The 21,537-nt window shown below is 48.3% G+C and overlaps 1 protein-coding gene across 3 annotated transcripts in view; it reads right to left on the bottom strand.

Moving 5' to 3' along the window:
- The window catches only part of MDGA1 (MAM domain containing glycosylphosphatidylinositol anchor 1), a 147,812-nt gene that overhangs the window by 69,838 nt on the left and 56,437 nt on the right, over positions 1 to 21,537 (bottom strand). For 2 of the 3 annotated variants that reach the window (XM_074579729.1, XM_074579728.1), the window contains exons 4-8: positions 18,569 to 18,765; positions 15,593 to 15,725; positions 9,654 to 9,923; positions 8,923 to 9,252; positions 5,329 to 5,622 (exon numbers count right to left, since the gene is read on the bottom strand). In XM_074579729.1, the coding sequence (XP_074435830.1) occupies positions 5,329 to 5,622; positions 8,923 to 9,252; positions 9,654 to 9,923; positions 15,593 to 15,725; positions 18,569 to 18,765 (1,224 nt within the window). Of the gene's footprint in view, positions 1 to 5,328; positions 5,623 to 8,922; positions 9,253 to 9,653; positions 9,924 to 15,592; positions 15,726 to 18,568; positions 18,766 to 19,611; positions 19,660 to 21,537 lie in introns of those variants that run through there. The other variant, XM_074579730.1, reaches the window with a different exon arrangement.

Below are 21,537 nucleotides of genomic sequence, written 5' to 3'. Positions count from 1 at the left end.
AATCACCTTCTGCCCCCAGGTTAGATCCTGAACTGCACTCCTCAGCTTGGAGGAGGGTGTCAGGACAGACTGCGCTGATGAAAATAAAAAAGAAAAAAAATATTAAACCAGTAACTAATAATAAATATACTCAGAAATGAAACCAGCCAAGTCTAAAACTCTTAGCAGATGGCTCCATACTCCAGCTCACATGTCCAAGCTGGAAGATAGATAAGCCTGCTCAGCCACAGATATGGGTCAGCTCTGGCCACAGACAGTCTCATTTCTCTTAGACTCCTTTCACATAGGCAGGGAGAACTGCAAGGAGTTCCCAGAAGCCAAAAGCCCCGTCCCAGCCACTCTCAAGAAACATCTCCATGCCAGAAGCATGTCTCAAGAGCGCTTTTAATGGAGCAGTTAATATCGAAGCTTATGTTTCAGAGGGAGCAGGACACCAGCAAAGAGCACTGACATTGAGCGATGGCTTCAAGAGCTGATCGAAACAGTTTAACGCATTTCCATTTCCAGTTCTGTGGATCCAGCAATGCTTTTTACTTATTTACAGTACCACCCCCTCCTCTCTTCCCTGCTCTTCTATTTGCTGCATAGATAACAGAGGAAACTGATGCTGACTACTGCCCGCCTGATGTACAGCATTGCCGATGGGTTCAGCAGGATTTTAAGGAGGAATGAGTCAACAGCGTGTGACCAGGAATAACGTTTGCCCGCGCATGAGCTTGAACAGGAAAATGTATCTGTGCCCACCTGAACATTAGTTTAAGTGACAAGGGCAACAGATGTCCCAGCAGGACGTATTCTGGCTGCCTTCCAGGTCAGGGCAGAGCCAGACCTGCTGGTCACCAGCCCTATGGCAATGTCTATGTCTAGGACCATGCAATTGCACCTGAAGTCCTGTTAACCGCGATAACTGCACCTCCAAAGAGAATGTCAGTCTGCTTTCTTGATTACACCTGATGTTCACTATGCTTTGAAGATAAACCACAATAATTCACCTGCTGCTTAATGTGGCAAAACTCTACCTAAGGGCAATAAGCATAATCCTTTGGAGATCAATCCCAAATGACTGTGGACTATTATTTTGGATCCAGAAGGGGCCAAATTCGCAGACCATGTTATTCCAGGGAAGGAGACACTCAGGTTAATTCCTTTTCTAGTCTTTCTTCCTGCCAAGATCTCACCTGCTCTGTGACCCAAGGGTGAGAAACAGGATCATCTTTCAGTCTTGACTACCCGAAACAAGGTCAGCCCTATGTAAGTTTCTCCTCTTCCTTCTTCCCTTCTTTCTCTGAGCACTCAGAGACACCAAGACTTCTGCCAAAGACAAAAATGGCAGCAGCAAAAGTCTGCTTATCCAATCATCAGAATTTGGTGAACTCGTTAACATCTCTCAACAGAGGAGACGGGTGCTCTGCTACCAGGCTTTGGTGGTGATCCAAAGAGGGAGAACCCATTTAGGTGACCAAACAAGGGCCTGAGACAGCAAGCAGCAAGTGTGTGAGGGAGCATAAACCTATCTGTGGGTAATACTGGAGTAGATGTATCAAGGACCAGGTGTGATGAGGAGCACAGGGCTGAGCCGGACTTCCAGCTCTCCAGTAGTTTATGACATGCTGTTCGGGACTGACAAAGCATCAGAGCTGACACCATATCATTCAAGCAGGATAATGTACTAGGATTGCAATTTACACCACGCTGTTATATCAGGCTCTAGCAGAGCAAATATTATTATTCACTGTGATAAGACAGTCATCTCAAAGTCCAGTTCTAGCAACAGCTAGAGTTTAGAGACACTACTAATTTTGTAATTCATGGAGATGCTATTTTGACCAGGCTTTTAGGATACATGGCTAATATCTTATTTGCAATTTGTTATTACGTACTTCCTAAATTTGTATCTAGGTAGCATCCTTTTCACTGATCCACACATACACTCTTTCTTTCGTCTTTTCGCACATATTGGCTCAAATAACACTTCGTATTCCAAAACCCAGAGTGCTGCACATTTGCAAGCCCAGTGTGTGTTTTGCAGCCTTACACTATCTCACCTACACAGGGTAACCCAGCCCTGATCTGAAACCCACCTCTGCAGAGGATTCATTTTTCTGCTGTGATTTTCTTGAGCGAGCACTTGGTCCTGAAAAAATCCTTGACAACAGCATCAGCAATAGCATTGATATTATTAACAACAATACTCTGCCCTTCCATTACTATTTTTATTTTCAGATTTCAAAGTGCTATGTTTATTATGCCCCACAAATCCTTGAAGAGATGGGTCAGTTTTATTCCTGCTTTGAGGATCCGGGAAAAGATGACAAGACATTGCCACTCCAAGCGGTAGCCAGATTCCCAGGAGTTCTGACAAGCCCAGTCTCTCACTCTAACCAGTATACAACATTTCTTCATCCTTACCACAGAGCTATAAGGCTGCAAGGACTTTCATGAACTTATTAATCTTCCAAAGCTCTACAGTTCAGACCAAAAAGTCCAAGGAACAGACCATCCAGCCTGTCAGAGAGCTGATGATAGACAATTACAGCTCATAAGATAAAGGGAGAGCAACTTTTTCTGCTTGCAAAATACAAAAAATAATAAAAAGCCCAAACACTTTTTTTTTTTTTTTTGGACAGCCTACTTGTTCTTTTTGTCTTCTTATTCTCTTTCCACTACTGCAGTGCAGTTGGCAAACCTTATTTCTGGGCTAGTTTGTTACAAATACAGCACTATATGCATGAGGGTGAGGGGAGAAAAATAAAAGAAAAGAGAAACACAGAAACAGGTTCTGACATCTAATCAGATCTGCCGTATTGATTTTGCAACTTTAGCTTTGGAGCAAATCAGAGAAACAATCACATTATCACCCAGAATTCGCTCTTCCCTTGAGTGAGGCAGTTCAAAAGGAGCTCACGCCGACATGCGAACAGGCAGGCCTGCGTGCACACACACACACACACACACACACACGCTCCTGTGGATGCACACCCCATCCAAGCAGCTCTCCCTTGGGAGGCGCAGGCTGGGGTGGGGTGGGGGCGAGGGAAGTGCTCATCACGGAGCCTGCAGGAGCCACACGATCCCCGTTTCCGACAAGATGAGAATTCCAGAGCAAGCCACCGGACTAATGAGCTACCCACGCCAGAGAGCAGCGTTTCAATTAACCACAGCGGCCCCCACCGCGGCACCCACCTCCTTCCAGCTGCGTGAACAAGGAGGAGAGGGATAAACAGGGACTGTGTTGTTCCCTTGGGTCTTTTTTTTCCCCGCACGGGGGGAAAGGGGGGCGTCTATAAGGGGGATGAGGGCAATTCTTGCCCTACTTTCTTGCTTCGTAGTTTGTTTTTCATGCAGATGGATGGAGCAAATTGACAGCCCTGAAACAATAGCTGCCTGCTCAGGCACAGAACAGGCAGTGCCACCACAAGCTCCTTCCACAGTTTCCAGGCAGGAGGCGGCAGCTCAGTCCAACAAAGAGTCAGTACGCACCCAGCTCCAGATAAGGGCACACAGAACTGACGGAGAAGGGAAAAGGGACATTTGGGTGGACTGCTGCATGGACCATGTCACCGTTACTTGGGTGAGATCACAATAAAGCATTTCTTGGCCTCCGGAAGAGCTACAGGAAGAGTATGTTGAGTTGCTCTTTACACAGATGTTCATCGCATCTTTGCTTTCTTTAGGGTCACATCAAAGACTCTGCCCCAGAAGAGCTTCTGGCTTGTACCTACCATTTTTCTTGTGTGGGGAGTCATATCCTCCCACTCTAGCCCAAGATTCAGAGCTGTGATCCCACTCCAGAACACCTAGTAAGCCTGAATTCATCCCAGGCTCGGCACTGCTGCTCCCTCTGCAGGGGCAACGCCGGTCAGCGAGGGCCACACAGCTTTCAAACACCAACACCAAACTGGGGACACCAGCAGGTCTGATGGTTCTGCTGCTCCAGGGTCATATTTCACTGTACCTCCCATCAGTTCTTGGAGCAAACAAGAGTTACCCTCCCTGCCAAGTCCTGCCATTCCCCATATGCCTGACCCAGCCTGCTTTCCAAAACAGCTTAAACCAAGATACACATTTCCACCCTGCTTAAGGGAATCTCCTTCACCCATACTTACCTGCATGGAAATCTGCACACATTTGCCCATCCCCATCGTGTAATTTAATTCCTGCCATGTTCCTGAAGGGACAGACATAATTTTAAAAGGGGATCTTTGAACACTCGAAGTGCTTGCAGGGTTTCACACACCTCCATTACTGCTGTGCTCCCAGCAGCTCACCTCTGTGAGCAGTGTGTCTGGTTGGCTTCAGCCAGGTTATCCGCTCCGGTCTCGCTTCTCTTCTTCCCGGGGAACGAGCCTGGGAGGAGTGTGGCAGCATGTCTAATGAGTGCTGTGCGTGGAGGCTCGTCAGTCACAGCCCAGAGGCAGCGTGCCCGGGTGCAAAATTAACCTGCTCCCTAACCCATCCCAACACCTGCCAGATCCATGCTGCTCAGGGGACTCTCCGAGAGTTCAGCAATCGCACTATCCAGGTGGGATGAGGCCTGCAAGGAGGGCTGCTCCTACAGTCACGGCTCCTTGCAGACCAAGGCATTTTACCCAGCTGCCTTCTCCCTGCCTGATTCAAAGTCTTGAAGGAGAGAGCACAGACCCCCGCAGGTCAAAACACACCTCAACAGCATGGGAGCTCAGCAGGCACTCACTTCTCTGGAGGGAGAAACCACTGCAGGGAAAGGACAGTCACCCAACGTGGATACCAGCAGCATCCCTCCTTCTATTTTCACTTCTGTGCACAGATTTTGCCTTCAAGTGGGGCTGGGAGCACCACCCATCGCTGAAATCACCCCACACACCTCACGCTAAGAATCAGTTTTTTGTTACTCACAGCTTTATTGCATGGAAACCATTTGGGATTGCGCAGTCCCAGTTAGGGTCTACCTAGCACTGCTTTTCAGGCAAAATGGTTCAGGCATGTCCAGGAATGACAGCTGAGGTAACGAAGTTGAAGAAAGAGTTGTGGGGTGGAAATGGCCTAATTAACATTCGTTAATGTTAATGCACTGATAGGGGAATGGAAAGCGTTGTATACAAGCACACACAACACCTCTCCCTTCCACTTGCAACACGCTGGCCATAGGGTATCCCATCCTTGGCCTTGTAGAGCCAGACCAATTAAATACAAAGTGTTCAAAGGTCGCCAGACAAAAGAGATGTGTCTGCTCAGCCCAGTAAGAAAGGTCAACTCTGCTTGAAAGCAGCACTGAGGGTGTCAGCCCTGCTTAGCCCACAGGCTTTTGTGTACACAGGCGTTCAGACAGTACTGCATGGTTGTACTCACACTGCACGTTGAGCTGCACCAGGGCCTCCCGGGGTCTGATGTTAAAGCCGTTGTACCTGGCTGTCTGACACTTATAGGTCCCACTCATTTCTCGGCTCACACTCTCCAGGCGCAGCTTCCCATCGTATGTCTCCATCGTCATTGTCCCCGAAGGCATGGGGGTTTCCTTATCTACCCGGGACCAAATGATGGGTGGCTTGGGCTTCCCTCGAACCTCGCACTGCAGCTCAGCCCGGGAGCCCTCTCGGACGGTGATTGTGGACTGCCCCTTAGGGACACTGATGGTTGGTGGCACTACAAAGGAGACAAGAAGGGGATCGTTTTACAGCAAGTTTCCAGCAAGCAAGGAATATGCTTGAGACGCTTGTGTTCAAGTCAGACCAACAGCCCTGAACTCCAAAGGTTTCCACTTGACACAATGCAACCCCTATAGGAAAACACTGCCCATGTAAGTCATCCTACATGGTCTGGAGCCACAGGGTGTCAAGGAAGATCCAACAATGTATCCCAATGCCAATGGCAAATACTAGCTGTATCGGGACATTTTCCCAGCTCCCACTCCACTGGTTCCAAAATGCTGCCCAGCAGCAGGGCTAACACAGAGGAACCCAAAGGCAAAAGCCTCTTTGATCTGTTTCTCTGCTTGTGATAAGTGAATTTCCCAAATGGAACTGCAGTCTTTTGGCCAAGAAATAGAAATCGTATCTGCCAAGGTATCTTGTTCCCTTTTCCAGGTCAGATTGAAACTAAGACTTCAAGGATTAGTGCTTGTAGATTGCATCTCCATCTTTATCAGATATCCAGGATCCCTGTTCACTTCTAAACCACAGCAAGGAGCCAGCTCTGTTACATGCCTTTGCTTTCTTTACGTTGAGATTCCCAGTGCACTAGTAATCTCTGGCTCGCTTGAGCAAGAGATGGGTCCCAGCACAGATCACTTCTGGCATGCCTTCCAGGCCAGGCTTCTCCTCGGCAGAACTGCTACCGAGCTGGGGCTAGAGCTGGCGGCACAGCAATGCTCAAGAAATATCCAGCTATCAACTGACAAGCAAAACTTTGCCGATAAACAAAGCTCAAAAGAAACCCAATGACAGCAGCTAAAGGGTGCAGAAGCGTTGGTGGGAAGAGGTTTGTTGTTCACGTCCCCAACTCCACCAAGAACCGAGGAAGGGGATGTTGGTGCTAAACCCCATGTAATATTGGCATTTTATTTGTATTAGGCCTCAGAGTTAACAGTTCAACTGAGGTAAATAGGGCCATAATCATTTTCTGAAAGTTCCTCTTTCAGCCCTTCCTGTTGACAGTGGCGACACTTGGATTGACACTTCCATAACTGTAAGAGCCACGTACTTTATTTCCATTTAAATCAAAGTTTAGAACTACAGAGGCTGTAACAAGATGGCGTGACCAATGTTAGCTCAATTCAACTCCAGCAAAGGAGAGTGTGCTACAGTAATTGCACACGTTCCAGCCCACAGCTGCTTTAAGAGCAAATTTAGGATGGCTTCAGCCCAGTCTCCCTCTGCAGTGACCTCCCTACGCAACACGGAGGACACATTTTCAATTTGCAGATCTCCTGTGGGCTGGGGAATCTCATCACACCCTGTCCCGCACAGCGCGAAGGGACGACAGCAACTCTCGGCACCCAGCACCGCCAGCAGCTGCTCGCTCGGTGAGAGACAATTTTCTCCATGGGGAAAATCTGTAAATTGTATTTGAAGATTTTTTATTTTTTTTTTTTAAATTAAAGCTGTCTTCTCAGGGCTGCTCAGTGGAGGCAGCCACCTTGGCGAGCTCAGGCTTTGCTCAGCAGGGAAACATGGAGTCACCGCTATAGCCCTCCTGCTCTGATTCCGTGGTCTGGGGAAAACTCGCTGGGTTTTCATACAGGAACCATATGTCAGAGGAGGCTCATGTCTGTTCACGGGGATGCCGCATGCTGGACAGCCTCAGCTGCTGCATGAAGAGCTGCTCCAGAGGGGATGGCCGTTTTCATTCCCTGGGTCACAAAGTGGTCCTGGTGGCCCAGGGTGCCAGAGAGAGGCGTCAAAACGCCCCAGGCTGCCCTCCTGTCCTTCCCCATCAGCGGCATCCACATGAGCCTGTGGGGCTCACCCTCCAGGCCAGAGCACAGGGCAACCTGCCACCGCAGACACCTCCTTTGAAGGAGCAGCCGGCTGGCACCTGGACCGACACCTGCACCAACAGACACCGCCCAGCCTTTTGGCGGGATCATCCAGGGTCTCCCAGCCCTTGTCTGCTTCCTCCCCTTGCAGTCTTAAACACAAATGCATTCTGCCATCTAGTGATCTTGGGCAAAAAGGATTGCTCTTGGCGGCAGCAGTCACATAAGGTCAGGAGAGATGGCGCTGCACCAGGACTGGGGGGTTCCCCAGGTTTTATTCCCTGCTGGTACAATGGGGATGGTGTCTGCTGGTACAGAAAGAGTCCTACTTGCCAGGGCTGCCAGCAGAAGGGAAGCACCACCCTTTGGTGCTTAGTAGGCCCATGGCATGGTCAGGGCTTGGCCTTCAGACTGCTAAGGAGCACTGGGCACAGTCCCATTGGGAGCAATCTGGCCCCAGCACTGCTGCTAGGAGACAGGGTCTTCCCAAAGCATCAAAAGCAGTCACACCACCTTTTGCTGGGGAGCTGAAGCAAGCAATGTCCAGAATCAAGACTGGGATCAGCCTGACCAATGGATCCAGCACAACCAGGGACTGAGAAGAAACTTTCCATGAAGGTTCTGGACAAAATCTGTGGGCAGCTGGCCCCCTCGGGAGTCCTCATAAGATTCATAGACCAATGCTGCTTTGTGCCGTACCCTCAAGGTCCTGGAAAGGCAGGAAGATGACATGGATGTAACAGAGAGCAGAGCTGGACCCACCGCTTCCCCAGAAGCAAAAAGGCAGCCCTGAGACCCTGTATTTCTGTCACCAAGGTGACTGACAAACACACTTTCGGATTAGTCATGTCCTCACCAAGCCATGGGGTGAAGCTTTGACCCTGATTTTAAAGCGGGGAGGCATTTAGAAGACTTGGACTCCTACAGAGAGTGCCCAAGACAAATTGCAATTGCAATCCAGTAAACATTAAAGCTCTTCACACAATTTGCTATGACAGATGATACCAATCTCCTAGCCACAGCTTTGAAGAAAGGGACGTTCCTCACAAGCAATGCCAAAGAGAGGAAAAAGCAGCTTTCTTTCTCCTTTGCTCCCTTCTAAGCAAAGGAATGCTTGAAATTTGGTGAAACACCACCCCTTCTTTCTTCCTTCACAATTTGGAGGCTTCTTGGAGCAACCACACTAAACCTGTCTCTGTAGCTTTCACTGGACTGCACTTTGGACTTTTCATAGGGAAAAAACATAAAGGAAGATCTGCTTGGTGCACAACACATCTGGCAGAGGATCTCGGTCTATTACCCATCTCCAGTCTCAGCCAAATCCTTGCCTGAGGATGTGATACTTTTTCCCACTGGGATTCAAGACACTCATGTGAGGTCCTTCAAAAAAGACAGAGGGATGGTGGTGGGGAGCAGCTAGTGAAGCCCACCACTCTCCTGAGGTCCCCAGCTGCCACAGAAAGGCTCACCTGTCTCTGAGGAGATGTTCACCTCCACACTGAGGTCAGGAATGGGTGCTCCCTGGAAGGTGGCCACGCATAGGTAGGTGCCGTAGTCACTGAACCTCAGGTCAATAATCTCCAAGCTGCAGGTCACAGGTGGGAGCTCAGGGTCATTCCTGGTGATGAGCAACCGGTCTGAGAACCTGGCTGGTTTCCCGTTCTTGTACCAGGAATAGACAACCTTCTCCTGGGGGACAGCATCCACATGGCACGAAAGCTTCAAGTCCTGCCCTAACTGGATGGTCTCGCTCTCTTTGATCACATCAGGGGTGATTTGGAATGTGGCATTCTTCATGGCTGGAATGAATACAAGTGCAAAACTGGTTAGGGACAGCAAAGTGTCTTGCATGGGATAGGACAATAGCTCTTTGCTCCTCAGGAAGGCAACATCTCCATGCAAAATCTGCCTCAAGACCTCCTCCAGTTATTTTCCCACAATAGATCCCCAGGGCCTCACATCTGGCAGTCTGGGATCATTCTCTAGCCGAGGAAAGTGCTGCAGCCCAGGATGAGGCTGCAAGCAGTGCTAGCATGGCGGGCTGCTCTGGGAGCAAAGAAGCTTGCACAGCAGCTTCTTCAAAATATTCGTCTCTGCTAAGTACCATATTCACCCTCAGCTGAACAAAAACAGCCAGGAGGAGAGCAAATCTAGCCTCTCCACCCTGAAAACCCATCCTCTGAGAAAGAGAGCAACTTACACCGCACCAGCAGGTTCACTGTCTTCTTTGCTGGGTTCCCCACGTTGTTGATGGCCGTGCAATTGTAGTAGCCCGAGTCTTCCACGCGGATCCTCCAGATAGTGAGGTTGCCTCCTTGCACGAGGCTGTTGGGAGGCATTGGGCCAGGAGAGTGAGACCAAACCACCTCTGGCTGCGGGTCACCACCCGTCAGAGAGCACTGCATAGTGATGTTGTCACCAGGGTTGACCACCAGTGTCTCATTGACAGACAGCTTCAGAGCAGGTGGGGCTGGAAGAGTACAAAGAGGAACACTTCAGAGCTTGAAAAAGACGCACCACCCACTTGCCTGTGCACAGCTTCATACTTTTGGGGATTTGTTCTTGAAGATACGAGGAGACCTTACAGTGGCCTACCAGTATCTTAAGGGGGTATCTATCAGTATCTACAAGAAAGCTGGTGAGGGACTTTTTAGGATGTCAGGTAATGGTAGGACTAGAGGGAATGGATTAATACTAGAGATGGGATGATTCAGATTGGACATTAGGAAGAAGTTCTTCACCGTAAGGGTGGTGAGACACTGGAACAGGTTGCCCAGAGAGGTGGTGGAAGCCCCATCCGTGAAGGTGTTCAAGGCCAGGCTGGATGGGGCTCTGGGCAACCTGATCTAGTGGGAGGTGTCCCTGCCCATGGCAGGGGGGTTGGAACTAGATGATCTTTAAGGTCCCTTCCAACCCTAACAATTCTATGATTCTATGAGTAGGGAGAGCTAGAGGGATGCATGAATTCATTACAAATACAAGCTGTTTGTGAACTTAAAGCATTATCATTACCATGTCTTTGAGTTAGAGCACCTTGCTCTGTCATGGCTAGGAATCACTGCAGGCAAGACCTCACACTGCCCCAGAATGGAGGTCATACCTAAAACGCTTCACCACTAGTGCTTAGGGCTGGGGCACAAGCTAGGTATGACTTAGCAGTGTTTAGTGCAGGTTCCCTAGGCTTAGGACTCAGGTCAGAAAAAAAGCCTGATGAAGTCCCTTTCCCCAGGTCGGAGCAGCAACCAAACAAAAGTTGGCACTGGAACACCCAAGACTAGAGGCCTGCTGATTCCTGATGCAAACAACTGCAGCAAGGCAGAAGGGCAATGGAAAGCTTCTGCGTCCCTGCATTACGTACACTGCACCCAACCCACTCCCCTGCAGACACCACAGTGCCTTCTGTTCTCCCTATATGTAACTCCTCTGACTCTAGACAGGCCCTGCAGAAGAATCACTGAAGAAAAAGTGCAACTGGTAGCTCTTACTAGAGCACCTGTATCTCCTGTGCTGCAACGCTATTGTACGAATCGTGGTTAGTCTGCTTATGTCTCGGACAGAAGCAGCACACTGGACTAAGCCCTGAGAAAGAAAGGGAAAAAAAAACAAAACCAAAGGCAGGAGAACAAGAGATATGTTGTCATAAAGCATGGCAAGTTGCAACCATGGACTGAGCTTAGCATCTCAGGACCCAATCAAAAGCATGCTGGGAAGCTCACGGATGTCAGTGTTTGCTGGCTGGTTCTCACAATCTCAAGGGAAGGTCAGGCAAAACACCAGGTGCATGCTCAGTCACAGCCTGCTCTTCCTGCCTGACCACCAGGGCTCCACCCTGATGGAGAGGCGAAGGAGCAAGGACAGACTTAGAGGACCATGCTTGAACCCAACAGCTGTTTGTGTTTGAGGACACTTGGCATAAAACCACTCCTCCCATACAGAGTTGCCATCCCAAGAAGGAGTTTTGGGGAAGGTCTACCATTAAAAAAAGGAACTCAGCTATCCCATAATATGCCTCTCCATCTCTCACACCCAACTAGATGTCTTTGAGAGGCAAAGCCTTTGCCTGGCAGTTGGCCCTTCCAGCTCAGAGCCTGACACGGAGGACCAGGACCTCTCTGCACCATAACAGATCATGAACGGCAGCTCTGCACCCGCTCTTAATCTCCTTCACCTCCACGGGTGTCAAATACGTTTCTCCATAGACTGGGGGGCTATTGACCAGGTCACAGGGATTGTCTTTCATGCACAACTGAACAACTGGGACTGATTCAAAATGTCTAGACAACTTCTCCTTTGAATACCCTAGTACCTGTTTTGGTTTATTTTACTTGCGCACCCTTCTCACTACATCCCCCTCCAGGAACTGATCAAAAAACCCCTTCCCTTTATATTCTCTATTTCATCCCACGAAAAGCCTTTTAAAAGCCCTTGTCAGCACCACCACTGGCTCCATCCAGACAGAGCTGAGAACGCAGCAGTCCCCAGCACAGAGACGGGGAGTATGTTTTAAGTAACAGCCATAATAATGCAAAATAAGACATTGTTCCATATTCATGAAGCCTGATTTAACAGCATCATTATTTCTGCCTCTTCTCTCCCTGGACCCTGCGTTAATGAGCTGTGCTGGATTTGTGTTGGATCTCTGAATTACAGCCCATACAAACACGGCGAGGAGGACTGCTCTCCCCTCAGCGCTGGCGCCATCATTTAGCAGCGAAACAACTGCCATGCTGGGATATTGCTTTGGTGCACTGAATCAAATGTCCTCTCCCTGGCCACGGGGCATGCTATTTCTGCCAGAGGTGGCCAGCTGTGCCTAAGGAAGAAGGTGGCTCCTCTGGCACCCGCGCTGGTCATTTTGAGGCCAGTGGTTGGAGTCCTTGAATTTTGGGAGGCCACAGCCTGCACTCGGAGCCTTTGACAGGTCTCTTTCTTTGCTGGAGTCTTGGAAAGATTGTGCAAGGGTTAATGCGTGCTCATCGGCAAAGGAAGGATTTGTATGTCCTCTCCAAGCTCCAGGTGCTGTCATGAGAGTCACTGAAGCCCAGGAACGCAATAGCTCAACTCCCGGTGGTCAGGCAGGACACATTCCTGTCACTTACAGGCTGTCAGATGAGCGTAGCTGATACCAAGTACCTGTTCCTGCCCTCTGACATTGAACTGGTCCCATGTTCACACGACACAGACAAGCTGGCAGATGCAGCATCTTGCCTGGGAATCTCCATCTGTCATAGCCAGAGAAAGGCTGAGACCAGCTTGTACCCAGAAAGAAGATGTCAGCGTTGGGGAGCACAAACCAGAGGTCCTGCAGGCTCTGGTTAAGAGTTTGGGATCTTGAGGTGTTTGATGTGCACGTATCTGCACAACAATCACCTTGGCCAGCAGTGTCACGTTCTGGGCAAGGCAACGCGGCGGGGGAAAAAGCGAGATGCTGGTGGAAGCACTGCCTCAGGGCAGGTTGCGTGTGCGTGCACGCAAGAGGGAAGGCAGGGAAACTGCGAAGCTGCCACCCGCACAGCTCCAGGCAGCGAGTTCCCACGATGTGCCCCAAAACAGAGCCCCGGCTGTGGCAGCCTGCGCGGGCTCCCACTCCCACTCCTGTCAGCCGACAGGGGTTAACAGTCTGCAGACATTGTTATGCAGGAGATGAATCTCATTTATTTGTAACCTGTGGCAATTCCTTTTGTTCTTGGCTCAGAAAACCTGCTGGCGGAGTCTGCCGAGCAGCAAGGGGACCATTAAAAACAAAGAGTCGCTTTCAATTCCCTTTGAAGTCCAATTTGCTGCAGTAAAACTGCAGGAGAATTAACCAGCTGGGCTGCTTAATTTTGCAGAAATTGAGGAAGGGGAAAACGTCAGCCTGACCCTGCTGGAGCAGGTGGTGACAGCCCGGTGGTGAGCTGGTCCTGTGGCTCTGCAGACCCAACCTGCTGGTCTAGAGCCATACAACAGCAGCAGGACAGAGGAGGAACAGGGGAAACCTCCTTCCCATTAATGCTACAGACTGAGAACCCATCCCCTGCTGCAAGGGCGAAGCTGCTGACGCAGAGCTGGGCAGGAGCACATCTCCTTGCTGGAGACTATGACCTGCCCAAAGGCCACTACCAGAGGAGGCAAAGTGAACCAGCTGAGGAACAACAAATGAACTGGGAAGAGAAGATTCCCTTGGCCTGACATCACCTGACCCACCAATTCCCCTCAAGGTCTGTAGTAGCTGGGTCTATAAATATTGAAGAGACCTATTCCCATGCACCTCAGCACCCTTTGGGCCCTCCTTGGTTGCAAAGGCGAAGGCATCCTGAGTGAAGCTGCTCAGGATTCTGGGCACAGCCAAGGCTACGGAGGTTGCTAAAGCACGAGCGTAAGAGGGAAAGAAAAGACCTATACAAAAAAGGAGAGAATTAAAGATTTTTCTTTAAATATTTTCTCATCTATGCACAATGCTACCTACCAGGCAAGTAAGCCAGATAACACGAGTATATTTAACATGAAATATTATTTAACACAAACTCTGCTCACAGCACAATGCCAGCTTCATTTTCACCTCCAGCTTTTAATGCAATTTTCTAGGAACACGTTTTCCATGGCCCCTTTGAGCTTGTGGTGTCAGGCTCCACTGTAACCATTTATAAATATGCATCTATAACTAAACAACAAGAAAAAAGAACTAGATGTATGTGCTACATGGACCAAATTCAGAGCTGAAGTTGGTGTAAATTCAGCCGTATCATGGCTTCTGATCCGGCTACGACCTGAAAATACATTTTCCCTGTTCACCCAGTAAAGGGGCTGGACCGAAATGAAGGGTAGTTTACCTGTGCTTGGGCTGGCAGGGGGGAGCGGACATGAAGAGAAATTTGATTTTCTAACTCTTCAAAGATAAAGACACAACAGGGAAGAAGAGCTGTATGAAATCCCTTTCTTCATCATGAGCACAAGGTAAATTTTTAAAGGGAATATTCCAGCATTTGCTACAGTCTCATCCTGAGATAAACTCAGGCAGTGGTGTGAGTTGCTCAAGACATGTTCAGAGATCTTACTATATAGAGAATATTTTTTTCTGACGTTAGCTATAGTTCACTTTCTTAAGCTCGTTATTTTTCTTCTTTCCACATAAAATGATGCAACTATTGCTCAGCACCTTGGGCTCAAGTCAGATCAATAAACATAATTTATACAGTATCAACAATACCCCATCAACAGTTGGCAACATCAAAAGAGTTCTGTTTCCACTGCACAAAGATGACACAAGGGATACAAACTGCTTTGTGTTACATTAGAGAGGTGAATAATTCAAACAACTACAATGCCTTTCTTTCTGATCATGGAACACTCCAGGGCTGGAAGCAATTTCCTGACATTTACTTATTATTTGAAAATTTTCAACACATGTGCGGGCTTTGTGGGTGGGAGGTTTTTGTGGGTGCGGGGTTTTGGGGGGGGTTGGGGTTAGGGTTTTTTTTGTTTGTTTTTTTTTTCCTTAATGGACAGGTTGCAATCGGGTCCTTGCAAGTATTTGGTACATGATACTCCGTTATCAGTCAGTTATGGCAGGTCAAGCAAGAGGCACCAAACTGATTCTGTTCACAACTGGAGGTGCACTCACGCGCTGCCAGTATGAATAAAAATTTATTTATAGGGAAGGCACCGGAGATATTTGCTTTCCACAAACGTCGGCACCAGCGGGGCCCGTCAGCTGGGAGGTGCTGAGAGCACAGCCTGGCAAACCAGGCCAGAGTCACACACGAATGAATTATTCGTAAGAACTGCTGCAGCATCTGCCCGGCTCTAGACTGTGGCGAATCTATTTTTAAAGTCACTTAGAATTATAAATAAATAAGACAGTGTCTGGATTAAAAACTACATAGTGCCTCAACACCTACACGTAGTCTGCTTTAATGATCTCATGGCAGGCCTGGCCAAGGCAGCGGCTACACACAGAGCGACATGAAATTAGAGCATCCCTGGCCACAAAACTGCTGCGTGAAGGATTTGCAATCCCAGCAGCCGTGTATGTGGACGTGAGGTGCTGGAGGCCCTGGACCGGGGCCACTCTCTGCGTGTCACCCTCTTGGAGGGGTAATGGCTGTTTAGACGGTGAGAGGCTGGAGGGCTGCGGGGACCCTCTGCGTCCTCTCTTACCTGTGGTGTTTGTGAGCTGGAAGGTGATGGATTTGTCAGGGATGCTGCAGACGTTGCGGACGGACACCTGGCACGTGTAGCTGGCATAATCCTGGGGCCGCAGGTTCTTCAGCTTCAGGACTTTGGTTTCACCCTGGGAGTTGGGAAAAAAGTGGGGGGGAAAAACCCAGAGGTGTCCAAAGCACAGCTCATCACTGCAAGTCCATAACCTGTCCCAAAGTTTACAGATTACCAGCAGCTCCCAACAAAAACTCAGGGAACTGTGCAGACTCCACACCCCCCTAGCTATGTATAAAGCAGACACAAAATGTTTGCAGCAGTAACTCCACCTCCAGGATTTCTCAAAACACGCAGCAACTGACTGACATTTAACCTGAAAGCACTGCCGAAAAGGTGTAAGCATAATTTCTCATCGACTGTTGTCAGAATCATCTTGTGGAATCTGAAAAAACCTTAAACATCCCAGAACAGACCTTGAGATCTTACACCAAGATGTTGGTAGGAACCCAAGGGACATCAGTGGGGTCTCAACATTGCAAAACCAAATTAAATCAGAGCAGATTCAGACATTAATGCTGGCCTAAATATAACAAGTTCAACAGTTATGCTGTAAAAATTTGCAGTACAGGGGAAAAAAAGATTATTCAGAGAAACACTCAAAGAACCTCCCAAAACTTTCCGATGTCTCTTCTCCAGATTCTAATCTCTTTTATGCTGGTGTAAATCCAGAGTGACTGCACAGACTTTGATAGCCTTTTCTCATACTATGGTAAGAAACAAACCAACAAAAATCACTCCCTGGTACTCCATTAGTTACTGGCTTGTTACAGAAACAGAATCAAGTTGTTAAATTAACAATAGATGCGTCCTGCAGGTTTTTATTTATGGAATGTGGAAAGCTCTGAGATGCATCCTGTGGTTTGTACACCCTGCAACTCATATGTCTTCCCACGACAGCTTGTCACTGTTGTTCTCCTTGCGTTTGTCTAAATCTCTTTTGGAGAAACCATTCCACAATTGCCTGCAAACGTGAGAAGGTGTCAGCATGACAAATCCTCTTGAGGACAACCTCAAGGGACTGGACGATGAGCTCAGGCATGCTAATGTGCAGAGAACAAAGATCTGAACTAAGTAAATTAGAAAGATAAATACCTAGGAGACCAATAACCCTATGAAAGTCCTGTCCCCAGAGATTTGTTGCTATGCCACACAAATAATGGCATTTACAATGTGCACGTCAAATACTTACTTACGGGGTCATATGTATCCTGTTTATTGATTAGTAAATGTTGGGTAAACGTGTATAAACCTTCAGCGTAAATAACTTTTACAAAGCTTAAACAGGAAAGTCTTCACCTCCTTTTTAATGTAGAAGCCTACCCAAACCTGACACTGATACCAGTTGTTCTCTAAGACAATATTATAAAGTCCTGCAAAGAGTGCTTTGTTAAACGTAGTGCCTTTGAGCTCCAGCAAGATATTCCCCTACCAATAGTGTGGCAGAATTGTGTTTTTGTTAACTTCAACTCTTACCAACCCAAACTCAGAGGTTTATTCTGGTGCCAAGGAGAGGACCATAAGGGCATACATACCTGTGTGAGCACAGCAGTCCTAACACCCTCTCTCAAAGCTGGGAATGACCCGTCATGGTGGGAACATTACCTGATGGGTCATTTCCAATGCTGGGTCATTTACACTTTAATACTGCAACACAGTGAAATTCTGCCAGATGCCTTACTTAGCTGAAGAAAATATCTCAAGTCCTAAGACATCCTCTCATTAAGCAATGTCTCCTGTTAATTACACTGAGCTTAGTGAAAGCTGGAAGAGCCCATGGTGGCTTCCTCTAAGGCCAGGGATGTCCTGGTTGGATGCCACAAAGCATTGGACTAGATAAAGCTCTCTTCAGGGACCAACAGCATTTCTGCAAATCTGCCGCTAACCTGCGGCTCTCTCCTCATCCCCCTGAACGTTTCCATTTGGCTGCCCGTTTCCGTGACTGACAGAGATGGCGTGTTTCAATAAAATATGAACACGACTACATTAACTGAAAGGTTGCCTGAAGCATGGCTCAGAAATCCAGCTCGGCCGGGATGCACTCAGCGCCCAGCTTTGGGAGAGCGAGGAGGGGCGTGGGATGAAACGGGTGCCTTGGGGAGCAGCCCCTTTCAGCCCTCCCTTCCCACCCATCACAGCCTCGTGCTGCCGAACAGCCTTGCTGGAAGCGCTGGGGCTGCTTTGCATCTAAAGGACACTCAGAGCCAGAGCTCAGTTTAGGATAACATGCCCAGAGTGCCCTGGCAAAAGAAAAATTCCCCTCCGTCTCCCACCACGTTGGTGGGCTAACTACTGTGAAGAAAGTGGCGTTCAGAGAAGCAAGTCCAGCACAGGCAAACAGGAGAAGCAGAAAGAATGTGGATACCCTGTCACAGGACAACAGTCAGAAAGTGTGTAGGCAGTTGGGCTGCCTCTGTTGCTTATGGCCATTAGGAAAAGCTCTTCATGATTTGCTTCATGAAACCCACAGCAATTCCTGCCATTCACTCACACTGCTAAACAGGAAGCATTTCCCCTGATTTAAGGAGCTTGGGCACTCAATTAAGAAAAAAAAAATCAGTAATGGGAGATACAGCAGACCCAATCTTGGGATTGTTTGCTTGGATTTTCGTCTCACCATCCAACAGCCATGTAACCTCATTAGGGCAGCTGTGACCTGCTCTCAGGGACAGTGACAAAATGGGGAAGCAACTTGTAGGTTGTCATACTCCATCCTGTTGCTCTGCTCCTCTTTTCCCCCTGGAACCTGCACACAGAAGTAGGCTCTACCAGGCCTTTTGGAGACAGTGCTCCTTGCAGTGGCCACCACAGTCTCCCCAGCATTGTAGTCTACACAGGAAAAGAAACACCATCCACTACAGAGTGCCCTGCATCACCAAGACAGTCAACACAAGCTGTTGGAGTTTTGTTTTTTTTCACCTGTGTGTAGAGGGGTTCATAGATGTCCACACCATTGTCCTGACTATGGGAAAGCGTCTCAGCTCCCCGTTTCCAGATGAAGCGAGCTGGTGGGTTGGAGTTGACCGTGCAGCGGAGGAAGACAGTCTTCTCCTGGTAGAAGCTGCCACGTACATCGCTGATGGTCTGGTGAACGGTGAGAACAGGTTCATCTAGATCTGGAAGGAAGGTAAGGAGTGCCGCAGCAGTTGTTAGTGAAGCTTGGTCTGCATGTACAGCCTGCAGAGCAGATGATGCTCCAGGCGCCACAGAGGAGAGGGGAAGCTCCCACACCTTTGGCTGATGACAACTGCTGAATTAAGAGCTGATCTGAGGGCAGGTAACACAAACAATACCTAAAGGGAACAGACAGGAGAAGCAAAAATTCTCCCGCTCACCACACAACCTTCAGAGAATAGAAAGCATCTTCTGGTTTGCAGGTCTCTTGTGGCCCTCGAGCAAACTGCCTGCCTGCCACATGCCTCTCAGACCAGTGGGCTGCTTCACCTTCCCCAGTGACACCCCACACCACAAATCACTGCTCTTTACTTCAGTGAGAGGCCAGAAGGATCCCAGGAAGCTCTGCTCCATCATCGTTTCTTCTGCTCCCACTTTCCAAATCCCTCCTGACATCACGGGGTTAAGCCCTCGGTCTGAGATGCCCACACAAAGGACATGGCAAACCTTCAAGTCAAGGGGCTAGCATAGAAGCCAGGACAAGATCAAGGAGCTGAGATGGAGAGTCATCTCCTAGATAGAAGCAAGTCTCGTGGGGTGCCATGGGAACATGAGATGCAAAACACTGTGAAAGATATGCACAATTTCTCTCTCTTCCTATTAAAATATCCTCTGTATTTTCTTCTTTTCAAGGTCTGTAAGGACTCTCCCTCTTCAGCCACTTCCACTCACTGCAACCCTATCACTCACCCATAAACTGATCAGACTCATCTCTGTTTTCTCCCTTTATGAAATGCTCCTTAAGAAAATGCTCCTTCCAATTCTCTCACCATACTCTCTCACCATACCTGCACCAGACATGCAGCTGTCACGATTGGATCCATGGGTACCAGTCACTTCACTTGCAAGGACACAAGCACTAGCCCTGCAGCGACCATACTTTCTCTATCCACCCAGGCCACGCTGCTCCCCAGGGAATGCCTTCCTGCTAAAAAAGGAATCATTTTTATGGGCTTTTGCACCAGACACCAATGTTTGAACATCAAGGAACCATGGGGAAAACCTCAGAGGGGTTCTCCTCCCAGAACCACTTTGAGACTGATTATGATTAAATGTAAAGATCCCATTTGACAAGATGGGACCAACTGGCCCTTGCCCTTAAGCATCTCTTATAAGGCACCTGTTGAGCTCAGTTGAAGCAATTCTGTGTTTTCAGCAGCCTTATGACCCCATCTTCAACTGCAAGGAAACTGCTGCCAGCACTGTCTTCTGCACATATGAGCAGAGATGAAAAGGACACGTGCTCATCACCTCCTGCACTTAATTTTCATGGTATTTTATTTTAAAGATATTTGCAAGTTTGGAAATCTGACTCACAATAAGGAAGGGGGAAGCAGGGATGAGTTTCTGCTAACGTGTCATCCAAATAACGCACGTTCTCTGCTAAATCACAAGTGTCAGCTTGTGGATTTGCATATTTTAATGAGCTGTATGCTTGGTAGACAGCAACTGTAATGGGACCCGGGATTTGTCGGCTTGACCACACCATAGCTCAGAGATATGAGTCGAGCCATTAGCAGAACAATGACAAGGCACACAAAAATCCCCAAAAAACCAAACCCAAGGCTGAAGAAAAACAGGTAGAGAAAAAATGGCTCCTCTCCATACAGTGCTGTCTCCATGTGGCCACAGCGTGACTGAATTTTACACCAAATTTTCTTGGACCAGGACCTTGGGCACAGCCTCTCCTCTTTCCCCCTTCTTTGCCCTTAATCCTCCTTTATTTGTTCACGCTTTACACAAGTAACTCTGTAGCTACTATACTTCTAAGGCTCCATTTCTCAGCGGGATGCATGGCAAAATACTTCCCTTACTGATCAAGGAAGATGCTCACCATTCAGGTCTCCTGGCTCCCAGCTACTCCCCACACAGAAAACAACATCCTCCTTTCAGTTGCTAAACTTTTCCTCCCTCGAATCTTCCAGCCTTCTTTCATAGCAGCCAGCTCTAAGTCTAGCCCTCCTGAGAAAAGCTAAAATAAGACCTACGACGATATGTATATGCTTGATGTACAAGTAACGCCACCGATGTCAGGGAGCTGCACAAATGATAAATTTGGCCCAAGGCTGCTCATGGAGATGATCACATGGGATGTTTCATGCGCAATATAAGCTTGTAAACATCCATTCTTTCTTTTTCTTTATTTTCCCTCTCTCCCACATGGAAATACTCCAAACAGCATCTGCAGCTCTGCCAGTATCTAAACAATACTTTAAAGCCTCATTTGATGCCTACTTGAGGCAAAGGAATAACTTGCTACACGGATTAGTGTTTCCAGTTTAATATCCTCTTGGCAGCAGTGGTGCTCTCCACACAACCTTGCTGTCTAATACTAAAAGTATGAGTGAGGACTAGCACTAGCTGTCAAGGTCACTAAGGTTCACATGAAGGTGATTACTTACCTCCAACTACAAATTGGAATGCGGGGAAAGAAGGGGTTTGTTTTCAAATTCTGGTTCATTCAGCTGAAGGTTGCTTGGGTGAGCGTTCAACAAAAACTGTGGCTTTTCCTATGTGTTCCCTTGTACCTACTGCAAATACTGGCAGAAAATAGTCTCTCCTCCCCAAAAAACAAGTGAGCAGAACAGAGGTGCGTTACCAAGTCCATCTGCAGAGTAGATGTTAGTATGAGAAAGCCCTTGGCCACCCCATTAGCCCCATAGTTCTACAGGTCAGAGCTGCATGAGGGACCACGGGACACTACATCACTCTAG

This window comes from Larus michahellis, chromosome 3 (assembly GCF_964199755.1).
Source record: "Larus michahellis chromosome 3, bLarMic1.1, whole genome shotgun sequence".
In the NCBI taxonomy this organism is placed as follows: domain Eukaryota; kingdom Metazoa; phylum Chordata; class Aves; order Charadriiformes; family Laridae; genus Larus; species Larus michahellis.
Note: the sequence above shows the minus strand (reverse complement) of the source record. Positions and strands in the feature narration are given on the sequence as shown.